Source organism: Oncorhynchus mykiss, chromosome 16, assembly GCF_013265735.2.
Source record: "Oncorhynchus mykiss isolate Arlee chromosome 16, USDA_OmykA_1.1, whole genome shotgun sequence".
Classification (NCBI taxonomy): Eukaryota; Metazoa; Chordata; class Actinopteri; order Salmoniformes; family Salmonidae; genus Oncorhynchus; species Oncorhynchus mykiss.
Genome location: NC_048580.1, coordinates 28,477,300 through 28,489,867, shown reverse-complemented (window position 1 = coordinate 28,489,867; position 12,568 = coordinate 28,477,300). Strand labels below are relative to the sequence as shown.

Here is a 12,568-nt window from a genome sequence, read left to right as displayed (position 1 = left end):
GACACTAATGTACATGTCCTCTTACGCAGTTGTGCACCGGCGTCTCCCACTATCTATTCTGGTTAGAGTCTGCTTGTGCTGTTCTCTGAAGGGAGTAGTACACAGCATTGTACAAGATGTTCAGTTTACAAGATGGCAATTTCTCGCATGGAATATCCTTCATTTCTCAAACAAGAATAGACTGACAATTTTCAGAAGAAATGTATTTGTTTCTAGCCATTTTGAGCCTGTAATCAAACCCAGAAATGCTGATGCTCCAGATACTCAACTAGTCTAAAGAAGGACAGTTTTATTGCTTCTTTAAACAGGACAAAAGTTTTCAGCTGTGCTAACATAATTGCAAAAGGGTTTTCTAATGATCAGTTAGCCTTTAAAAATGATCAACTTGAATTAGCTAACACAACGTGCCATTGGAACACAGGAGTAATGGTTGCTGATAATGGGCCTCGTAAGCCTATGTAGATAATCCATAAAAAATCTGCCATTTCCAGCTACAAGAGTCATTAACAATCTCTACACTCTATTTCTGATCAATTTGATGTTTTTTTAATGGACAAAAAATGTGCTTTTCTTTAAAAAACAAGGACATTTCTGAGTGACCCCAAACTTCTGAACGGTAGTGTGTGTATATATATATATATACAGTTGAAGTCGGAAGTTTACATACAATTATGTTGGAGTCATTATAACTCGTTTTTCAACCACTCCACAAATGTCTTGTTAACAAACTATAGTTTTGGCAAGTCGGTTAGGACATCTACTTTGTGCATGACACAAGTAATTTTTCCAACAATTGTTTACAGACAGATTATTTCACTTATAATTCACTGTCTCACAATTCCAGTGGGTCAGAAGTTTACATACACTAAGTTGACTGTGCCGTTAAACAGCTGGGAAAATTCCAGAAAATGATGTCATGGCTTTAGAAGCTCCTGATAGTCTAACTGACATAATTTGAGTCAATTGGAGGTGTACCTGTGGATGTATTTCAAGGCCTACCTTCAAACTCAGTGCCTCTTTGCTTGACATCATGGGAAAATCAAAAGAAGTTTCCAAATGCCTGAATGTCCCACATTCATCTGTACAAACAATAGTATGCAAGTATAAACACCATGGGACCACGCGGCCGTCATACCTCTCAGGAAGGAGACGCATTCTGTCTCCAATAGATGAACGTACTTTGGTGCGAAAAGTGCAAATCAATCCCAGAACAACAGCAAAGGACCTTTGAAGATGCTGGAGGAAACAGGTACAAAAGTATCTATATCCACAGTAAAAACAAGTCCTATATCGACATAACCTGAAAAGCCGCTCAGCAAAGAAGAAGCCACTGCTCCAAAACCGCCATAAAAAAGCCAGACTACGGTTTGCAACTGCACATGGGGACAAAGATCGTTTGGAGAAATGTCCTCTGCTCTGATGAAACAAAAATATAATTGTTTGGCCATATTGACCATCGTTATGTTTGGAGGAAAAAGGGGGATGCTTGCAAGCCGAAGAACACAATCCCAACCGTGAAGCACGGGGGTGGCAGCATCATGTTGTGGGGGTGCTTTGCTGCAGGAGGGACTAGAAACTGGGCCGTGCATTATCATGCTGAAACATGAGGTAATGGCAGCGGATGAATAGCACGACAATGGGCCTCAGGATCTCGTCACAGTATCTCGGCATTCAAATTGACATTGATAAAATGCAATTGTGTTTGATTGTCTGTAGCTTATGGCTGCCCATACCATAACCCCACTGTTCACAATATTGACATCAGCAAACTAGTATCTCACACAACGCAATACACTCGGTCTGCCATTTGCCCAGTACAGTTGAAAACGGAATTCATCCGTGAAGAGCACACTTTTTGCTTTTTGTAACATTTCTGGGATCTTTTATTTCAGCTCATGAAACATGGGACCAACACTAGACATATAAACACAATATTTTTGTTCAGTGTATAAATACATTAGTAATGATAAATGCACAAATATAAAGTAAGCACTATGTTCAATCCCAAGAAATATGACAAAGAAGGTGGATATTGCAGGTTTTATTTCAGTTTTGTGATGATTGGAATTGACAGGAAACTTTTGTGTTTCAGATTCAAGGTTGTCAAAGACACAAGAATGAGGAACCTACTGCCACAGAGTTTGTGGACCAGCTGCAGAAAAATCATGCTGTGGTGAATAGTGCTAGCCCATTTCAGTTTTATATTGCCATCCACTTCTATTTGAAATAATATTTCTCAACAACTTCCTGGTATTGCAACTTCCTGGTATTGCAACGGTCACACCTAACACCAACTTGCCTTGAGTGTCACGAACAGTAGCAATGACAGGTTTTCTGCTAATAGATTATTTGTTTAACACATAATCTAATGGCTAAACATATATTCTATAATTGTTTAGATGTTGAAGCCAAGTGTTGTTACAGGTGTTATTACAGATTTGCTGTGTCTAGAAATGCTGTTAAATGTAAACAGAATTACATTTAGGTAGTTGCCTGATTCTGTATGAAGGCAAAATGCTTGATTTGTGTTACACTTTATAACTCATGAATAACCCATTATAAATTGTCCATAAAGGAGTATAAATGCTTTATAAATTATAATATATGTTATAAATGCTTACCAACTAAAATGCATATATAAATAGTTGTAATGCTTATTCATGGGTTAATAGTAAATAATGTATTCTATTATATTAATGTGTTCGATTGTCATTAGTTCAAAAGTGATCGCAATTATTTTTTCTTCCCCCTATCCTACAGGACTGCTCTGTCGCAAATTGTGGGGTGTTCATGTGCAAAAGCTTCATTCGAAATTTGGATCGTAACTCTTATAACATCACTGGTAACCTCAGCTCTCAATGGATAGAACAGGTAATAAATGAAAGGATGGAGGTATGGATAATTGTATACAGTATTTTCCCCCAATGCTAGCTGTGCTAATTTACAGAACATGTCTCCTTACTAACATTCCTCGCTCTTTCTCTCTGCTCTCAGATTGGTCTTGAGTCTGCCCAGTTCAACTTGGTCAGCAGTGCCACTGTAGATTATGACAGAAACCAATACATCTATTATTCTTCGGACTCCAAAAACAACCCACCTATACAAAAGGTAGCCTTTTAGATGTTATCTCCTCAAATCGGGGTTGAGGTCGATTGGAATTGAAATCAGTCAATTCAGGGAGTGAATTTAATTTAAAATCCAAATATGTAAAAACGTTTGGCTTGAACAGCTTCTCCTTTTCAGCTTATTGCAAAGTTATAAAAAATATATATTAAAATGTTTTACTTATTGAATTGGAATTTCAGTTTACTTCCTGAATTGACTGCCTTCAATTTCAAATTGACTCCAACCCTGCCGCCCAGTAAGATTGATAACTTAATTTAGCTTCAGTTGAAAATACATGCATTTGTCATCCTCAGATTGAAACTCAGGTGGAGGTGTATCCTGAGGTTAACTTCACAAAGGGGGTCATTGGGGGTGTTGTGGGAGGTCTGCTGCTGTTAGCTTTGATCACAGCTGGGCTTTATAAGGTAATATTCATTACATATTTGGTATAATCAATTTCACTCTCATATGTTGAATATCTACAGTATACTCAAAGGTTTTAATGTACATCACCATTTTATATTAAGTAGTTCTAAAACCAGGGTCGTTTTCATATCCATGTAATGTGCCATGTACAGCATACAATGCCTTCAGAAAGTACTTATACCCCTCAACTCATTCCACATTCTGTTGTGTTACAGCCTGAATTCAAAATAGATTAAATAAAAAAATCTCACCCATCTACACACAATACCCCATATGTGCAAAGATGTTTTTAGATTTTTTTTGCAAATGTATTGAAAATGAAATACAGAAATATATAATTTAGTTAAGTATTGACGCCCTTGAGTCAATACTTTGTAGAAGCACCTTTGGCAGCGATTACAGCTGTGAATCGTTCTGGGTATGTGCAATGAACACGATGGGAGACAGAGAGCTGGTTTCAAGAGCAGGGCGCAGCAGGTGTTTATTTGTGAAGGACCACAGGAGGCAGGTAGCTGGGTCCAGGGGAAGGCAGAAGGTCATACACAGGGAGTCCAAAAAGGCAACAGTAAAGGCAGGGAAAAGGCTAGTAACGCCGTCCGGGAGATCAGACAATAGGTTGATAACAAGAAATCCGAAAGTACAGGCAGGGAATAGGCAAAAAGCGTCGTTAGTGAGGCAGGCAAAAACTATCATACACGGGAGGATTTCAATTAAGGGAAAACAGAGCTCCGAATAGAAGTGTGTCACAAAACAAACAATATCTCACAATGATGGGGTGCAAAGAACTGAACTAAATAGTGTGTGATAATGACATACAGGTGTGTGAACAGGTGATCAGAATTCAGGTGATTGGGATCTAGAGAGTGAGCTGCGTTCAGGGGATCTATGTGTTTGAGAGTGTTTCATCTTTATTTAACCTTTATTTAACCAGGTAGGGCAGTTGAGAACAAGTTCTCATTTACAACTGCGATCTGGCCAAGACAAAGCAAAGCAGTGAGACAAAAACAACAACACAGAGTTACACATAAACAAACGTACAGTCAATAACACAAAATAAAATAAAAATAGAAAAATATATGTACAGTGTGGGCAAATGTAGGGAGGAAGGCAATAAATAGGCCCTAGAGGCGAAAATAATTACAATAATTACAACATTAATACTGGAGTGATAGATGTGCAGATGATGAATGTGCAAGTAGAGATACTGGGGTGCAAAAGAGCAAGCGGGTAAGTAATGTCAAAAGGAATAAGGTAGACGGGTGTGCTATTTACAGATTGGCTGTGTACATGTACAGTGATTGGTAAGCTTCTCAGACAGCTGATGCTTAAAGTTAGTGAGGGAGATATAAGACTCCAGCTTCAGAGATTTTTGCAATTCGTTCTAGTCATTGGCAGCAGAGAACTGGAAGGAAAGGCTGCCAAAAGAAGTGTTGGCTTTGGGGATGACCAGTGCAAAATACCTGCTGGAACGTGTGCTACGGGTGGGTGTTGCTATGGTGACCAGTGAGCTGAGATAAGGCTGGGCTTTACCGAGCAAAGACTTATAGATGACCTGGAGCCAGTCGGTTTGCCGACGGATATGTAGTGAGGACCAGCCAACAAGGACATACAGGTCGCAGTGGTGGGTAGTATATGGGGCTTTGGTGATAAAACGGATGGCACTGTGATAGACTACATTCATCGCCAAAGTTAAGGATCGGTAGGATGGTCAGTTTTATGAGGGTATGTTTGGTGGCATGAGTGAAGGAGGCTTTTTGCGAAATAGCAAGCCAATTCTAGATTTTATTTAGTATTGGAGACACTTAATGTGATTCTGGAAGGAGAGTTTACAGTTTAGCCAGACACCTAGGTAATTGTAGTTGTCCACATATTCTAGGTTAGAACCGTCCAGAGTAGTGATGCTAGTCGGGCGGGAGGTTGCGGGCAGCAATTGGTTGAAGAGCATACACTTAGTTTTTCTAGCATTTAAAAGCAGTTGAAGGCCACGGAAGGAGTGTTATATGACATTGAAGCTCGTTTGGAGGTTTGTTAGCATAGTGTCCAAAGAAGGGCCATATGTATACAGAATGGTGTCGTCTGCATAGAGGTGGATCAGAGAATCACCAGCAGCAAGAGTGACATCATTGATATATAGAGAGAAAAGAGTCAGCCCGAGAATTGAACCCTGTGGCACCCCCATAGAGACTGCCAGAGGTCCGGACAACAGGCCCTCCAATTTCACACACTGAACACTCAAGTTGCTGCAGGGGTTGCTGAGATGTTGGCCAGGGTAGGGGTAGCCAGGTGGAAAGCATGGCCAGCCGTGGAAAAATGTTTATTAAAATTAGCGATTATCGTAGATTTATCAGTGGTGACATTGTTTCCTATTCTCAGTACAGTGGGCAGCTGGGTGGAGGTGCTCTCATTCTTCATGGACTTTACAGTGTCCGAAAACTTTAGAATTAGTGCTACGGGAATCAAATTTCTGTTTGCAAAAGCTAGCCTTAGCTTTCCTAACTGACTGAGTACATTGGTTCCTGACTTCCCTGAAAAGTTGCATATCGTGGGGGCTATTCAAGTGGGCTAGAAAGTGAGCTGCCTTCAGGGGATTTAAGTGTTTGAGAGTGAGTTGGAAGAAGACATTTCATTAGTTTTCCACACCTGGATTGTGCAACCTTTGCCCATTTTTATTTTCAAAATTCTTCAAGCTCTGTCAAATTGGTTGTTGATCATTGCTAAACAACCATTTTGAGGTCTTGCCATAGATTTTCAAGTAGATTTAAGTCAAGACTGAAACTCTGCCACTCAGGAATATTTACTGTCTTCTTACTAAGCAACTCGTGTATATTTGGCCTTGTGTTTTAAGTTATTGTCCTGCTGAAAGGGGAATTAATCTCCCAGTGTCTGGTGGAAAGCAGCCTGAACCAGGTCTCCACTAGGATTTTGCTTGTGCTTAGCTCCATTACGTTTATTTTTTATACTGAAAAAATACCCAGTCCTTAATGATTACAAGCATACCCATAACATGATGCAGCCATCACTTTGCATGAAAATATGGAGAGTGGTACTCACTCAGTAATGTGTTGTATTGGATTTGCCCCCTGAACACTTTGTATTCAGGACAAAAAGTGAATTGCTTTGCCAAATTATTTTGCAGTTTTACTTTAGTGCCTTGTTGCAAATAGGATGCATGCTTTGGAATATTTGAATTATGTACAGGCTTCCTTCTTTTCCCCCTGTCCTTCAGGTTATTATTGTGTAGTAACTACAATGTTGTTGACCCATCCTGTTTTTTCCTATCACAGCCATTAAACTCTGTAACTGTTTTAAAGTCACCATTGGCCTCATGTTGAAATCCCTGAGCGGTTTTCTACATTCCTGTGTGTATTGATACACCATCCAAAGTGTAATTAATAACTACTCAGATGTTTACCAATAGGTGCCCTTCTTTGCAAGGCATTGGAAAACCTCCCTGGTCTTTGTGGTTGAATCTGTGCTTGAAATTCAATGCTCGACTGAGGGACCTTACAGGTGGGGTACAGATGTGTGTGTGGGGTACAGAGATGAGATATTCAAAAATGACTACCTCAAAAATCATGTTAAACACTGCTATTGCACGCATAAATCCATGCAACTTATTGTGTGACTTGTGAAGCTAATGTGTAGTCCTGAACTTAATTAGGCCTGCCATAGCAGAGGGGTTAAATAATTATTGACTGAAAACATTTCAGCTTTTATTTATTTTTATTTTGTAAAAAAAAATTAAAAAAAATAAAACATGATTCCACTTTGACATTATGGGGTATTATGTGTAGGCCAGTGACAATGTAATACATTTTAGGCTATAACACAACAAAATGTGAAAAAAGTCAATGGGTGTGAATACTTTCTGAAGGCACTGTGTATAGTAGAGTTCTGCATGGGTCCGTTTTTTGGAGCCAGACCCGCCCCACGCCTGCCACATTTCCGATACCCACTCGACACCAGGACAGATTGTTCTCCACGAATCGACCCTCCTACAAAGAATTGTTCCGAGAGATTATCTGTGAACCTGCCAAATTGCATCCATTTTTTAAATTGGATGCAAGCCCATTGATTTTCCTAATTTGTCTGCATGTTTATTTAACCGTTGGAAAAAGGAAACCATACAAATTATTTATTTTTATTTTCGCAATGTGGCACATTGATAACTCAATCGCTTTTAAAAATAGCCTGCTTATATAGTGAAAGGCTCCTCATCAAATATCAGAGACACGGGCCAGCCAGCAACTTGTTTTTGTTTTTATGTTAGGTTATCATTGTTCTGTCCTCTGTTAGTTGTGTAACCAAGTTCAGCTAGTAGCTAGTTCTACTAACCTTTATGTTATGTTTATGTTATTTATTTAGTTGAAAAACACGATCACTTGCAGGAAAAATACAGTTTTTTAATTTATAACAACTCAAAACCTTTGCAGGCTAAATTGGTTTGGTTATCAAATTGTTTAATTGAAACTTAAATAAAGCATTGCCAGAATTTAATATAGCCTGCAACAATCTTCTAACCTTTGCCAGCCACACCAGTCAAACGCAAATTATATGACCAGCGTATGGTGAATGAAAGTTTCAGTTGTGAACGCCTCTGCACCAATAATAGACAGTTCCCTACTCCAAGGAAACAGTGGGTACCTGGGCCGATGCAGGAATCCAATATGTAGTACACATTCTTATACTCTTACTATGCAATAAATTTGCCCAAAAAGTGTTAAATAACGTCATAATCTCTCTCTACACATGTCTCTTTCTCTCAGGCTGGGTTTTTCAAAAGCCAGTTGAAGCAGATGATGCAGAATACATCAGAAGATGGACCAGGGGGTGATGGAGAAGCTGCCTCGCCTGAATAACAGCAAACAATTGGACATGCTCACTGAATGTGTACAAATATTAAAGGGGAAGTTCAGGATTTTACAACTTGATGTTAGATGGTTCCTCACCGAAAAAGTAGTCTATGGGTCAGGAAAATCAGTAAATCGTGGTTCGGTTTTCTTTAAATCTACTACAAACTTCAGCTAACTTGAGCCACTGCTAACAAAAAAACGATGCTCGTGATAGATGCAATCGTGCAATTTAGAAATGTTATCGGCCAAATCAACTACATAGTTGGTTTTTCGTTACTTAACAAACCTTTACCGCATAATGTTACCATGTGGCAACATATAATTTCTCTTTACCCCCTTACTTCCCTAAATGAAAAAATACACCATGGCCTTTTAACTAGATAATAACTAGCTACCACGCACATAACTAGCTAAGAGCTAGTTATTCATTTGCTCCACAAATGATTATCATAAAACAATCATCTTTACATCTCCCCCTCCACCCAAAAAGATAACATTTGGCCAAGATAACATACGACTTTATTTACATATGCATGGAAAATACAATTATTTTTATATGTATAAATATATAATAGGGCAAGATTTAATAGTTTTTTTAAGAAAACATATTTTCAGAAAGTGTGAAGGAATAAAACAATACAATTATAATTCAAACACCTCATTTTTATTAGAAAACCCAACTACTAATATCATTAATAAAAGAGTATTACCGTTGTCGCAGTATTTCCATATGGCAACATACAGTTAAATAAAACTTTTAAAATAGATTTTTTCAAACATTGTTCTACATTTGTTTTTGAGGCCATTTGAAGTGATAAAAAATGGAAGTGATAGGGGGCATGGTTCTATAATAACGTGTGCAGTAAAGGGAGATTTGGCCATTGTAAATCATTTGCACAATTGCCACTATCACTTCCATTGATTGTTAGCTAACAGTGGCTAAAGTTAGCTGAAGTTTGTAGTGTGTGACCACTGCATTTAAGCTGGTACACCATTGACATTTTAATTGAATTAACATTTTAACTTTGCATTATTACCAACAAGATGGCCACCGGTCCAACCCTGTTGAATGTTAACTTGAATGGGAATGTCCTATTATCCATTTTTCTGTGATTTCAATAGGTTTCCTATGGAAGATTGACAACAGAATTTAGAATAATGGATATTCCCATTCAAGTCAACATTCTTTGATGGGTGGACCTGCAACCTTGTTTGTGGTACCATTTCAAAGATACAATTTCAATTTTATTCAGATTTTAGTATGTATGGAAAAATATGTATGGAAAGATTATTTCAAATCAAAAGAGGTCAAAATGCACCAAAGCATATGGATCAACTCAGAAAGTTATTGTAAATAAAAAGTTAACCTCCTGGCAACTATCTGCCTACTGTAAAATGCTCAGTAACCCCTTTACAGTGCAGTTCTTCTCTATTGTCGCATGCTCTTACAAAGACTGCAGAATTGGTAGTGGACAAAAGAGGTGCTCAACCTCAATTAACATAACCATAGACCACTTAAACTGGTGCAACACTTCCACTAACCAACGTTTGGCACAAAACAGTACCATGTGAGATCATATAAGTACCTCTGAAGGTGCCTTATGTGTATATTTTACCTTTATGTACCCCAGGGAACAACACTGTACCCTAACCATACCCTTATTATGTTCCTGGTAATAAATATGTACCTGGTGGCAATGCAGAAACATCAACACACCTCTGACCAAGAGGTTCCAAGTTTACTGGAATCAGAATACAGCAACATACCATAGTTATTTTAGGGCAATAACACCCTTGTAAATTGTATATTTACTGTATTTTTACTGCTACTCAGTAGCCAGTGTTTACTGTAATATATAATAATTATAGATCATTTATAACAGTCTGAGAAACCTTTAGCAAAGTGCAGAAATTTATTCTTCCCAATAAATCTGTGGCCAATCGCTGCCATGCCCAAAAAGCAGAACATTTCTGGTCACTGGCAACCAGAAGGTTGTAAGTTCAAATCCCAGGAGAGGTTGAATCCCAAATGTCCTTTTACAGCAATAACATCTTAATTCAGGTGTAAAAAACATATTCAAAGATATTGTAATTTCAGATGTTTGAAGCTTGTGTACAAAAATGAAAGTTAAAGATGCAAAAACGATGCTTAAGAATGGGACGCATAGAAATAGCGCACATAGAACACATCTAGCACTTCTTAGACTTGCTTTCAATGATAATGACAGATCTATAACTCACATTTCTATGTGAATTTGGTCAGGTCACCCAAAAGGTTACATATTGCAGCTTTAAATTAGGAATCTTGCAGCTTTAATTTTAACATTTCTTATGAAACCTTCTGGTATTTGTATGGCACAGACATTGTGCTACATAGTAAATGTTTGTTTTATTGTTCTTCACATTTAATTGACACAGTGACTAGATAGCATGCTTTAAATTCATCCCCTATCCTTGTGCTACTGGGTACCAATGATCATGTTCATAATTCCCTCCAAAAATGAATGAATCCAATCTTCCAACTGGCAAGATATCCATCTGTTTGTTGGAAGATTGGATTCATTTTTGGACATGATCTTTGGTTTCCAATTTGCAATAGCTTAGAGCTTACAGTACATGTCATGAGTTAGTTTAGTCTATTGAAACATACCAAGCATGACAATAAATGTAAATATTTCTACAAAATAAACTAACTGGCAAAAAAAGCTAAACATTTCTTGCATTTATGATAAATAATCATTTTCACATTTAGTTTGATTTAACAATATACAATTATTATAGTTAACATACAACATCAGTTAAAGAATAGAATGTATGGTAGCTTATGTTCGTTGTGTACTTTACAGCTGTACAACTGATGTTAAACATGGCTTCATTAATTCAAAGTATACAGTGCATTTGGAAAGCATTCAGACCCTTTGACTTTTTTCATATTTTGTTACGTTACAGCTTTGTTCTAAAATGTATTACATATTTTTTCCCATCATAACTCTACAAACAATAACCTCTCATGATGAAGCAAAAACAGTCTTTTGGAAATTTTATCAAATGTATAAAATAACTGAAATATCACACTTACATACAGTACCAGTCAAATGTTTGGACATAAATACTCATTCAAGGGCTTTTCTTTATTTTGACTATTTTCTACATTGTAGAATAATAGTGAAGACATCAAAACTATGAAATAACACATATGGAATCATGTAGTAACCAAAAAAGTGTTAAACGAATCAAAATATAATTTATATTTGAGATTCTTCAAATGGCCACCCTATGCCTTGATGACAGCTTTCCACACTCTTGGCATTATCTCAACCAGCTTCATGAAAAAGTCACCTGGAATGCATTTCCATTAACAGGTGTGCCTTCTTTAAAGTGAATTTGTGGAATTTCTTTCCTTCTTAAAGAGTTTGAGCCCATCAGTTGTGTTGTGACAAGGTAGGGGGGTATACAGAAGATTGCCCTATTTGGTAAAAGACCATAGTATGGCAAAAACAGCTCAAATAAGGAAGGTGAAACAACAATCCATCATTACTTTTAGACATGAAGGTCAGTCAATACGGAACATTTCAAGAAAGTGCAGTCACAAAAACATTGAGCCCTATGATGAAACTTGCTTTTATGAGGACAGCCACAGGAATGGAATACCCAGAGTTACCTCGGCTGCAGAGGATAAGTTCATTAGAGTTATCAGCCTCAGAAATTGCAGCCCAAATAAATGCTTCACAGAGTTCAATAACAGACACATCTCAACATCAACTGTTCAGAGTAGACTGCGTGAATCAAGCATTCATGGTTGAATTGCTGCAAAGAAACCACTACTAACGGACAACAATAAGAAGAAGAGACTTGCTTGGGCCACGAAACACGAGCAATGGACATTTGACCAATGGAAATTTGTAGAATCATGATAGAATCATGTAGTACCCCCAAAATTTTTTTTTGCATTTTTGATTCTTTAAAGGAGCCACCCTTTGCCTTTGACAGCTTTGCACACTCTTGGCATTCTCTCAACCACCCTCACCTGGAATGCTTTTCCAACCGTCTTGAAGGATGCTTAGCACATGTTGGTTGCTTTTCCTTCACTCTGTGGGCTAACTCATCTCAATTTAGTTGAGGTCAGGTGATTGTGGAGGCCAGGTCATCTGATGCAGCACTCCATCACTCTCCTTCTTAGTCAA

At 37.8% G+C, this 12,568-nt stretch overlaps 1 protein-coding gene across 2 annotated transcripts in view; it reads left to right on the top strand.

The window, feature by feature from the left end:
• LOC110491788 (integrin alpha-X) overlaps nt 1-11,089 on the top strand; it is a 55,399-nt gene extending 44,310 nt beyond the window's left edge. For both annotated transcript variants that reach the window (XM_021565550.2, XM_021565552.2), the window contains exons 26-30: nt 2,093-2,173; nt 2,761-2,871; nt 2,995-3,108; nt 3,420-3,530; nt 8,298-11,089. In XM_021565550.2, the coding sequence (XP_021421225.2) occupies nt 2,093-2,173; nt 2,761-2,871; nt 2,995-3,108; nt 3,420-3,530; nt 8,298-8,390 (510 nt within the window). In that variant the 3' untranslated portion in view covers nt 8,391-11,089. The remainder of the gene's footprint in view (nt 1-2,092; nt 2,174-2,760; nt 2,872-2,994; nt 3,109-3,419; nt 3,531-8,297) is intronic.
• Nucleotides 11,090-12,568: the final 1,479 nt, after the last annotated feature.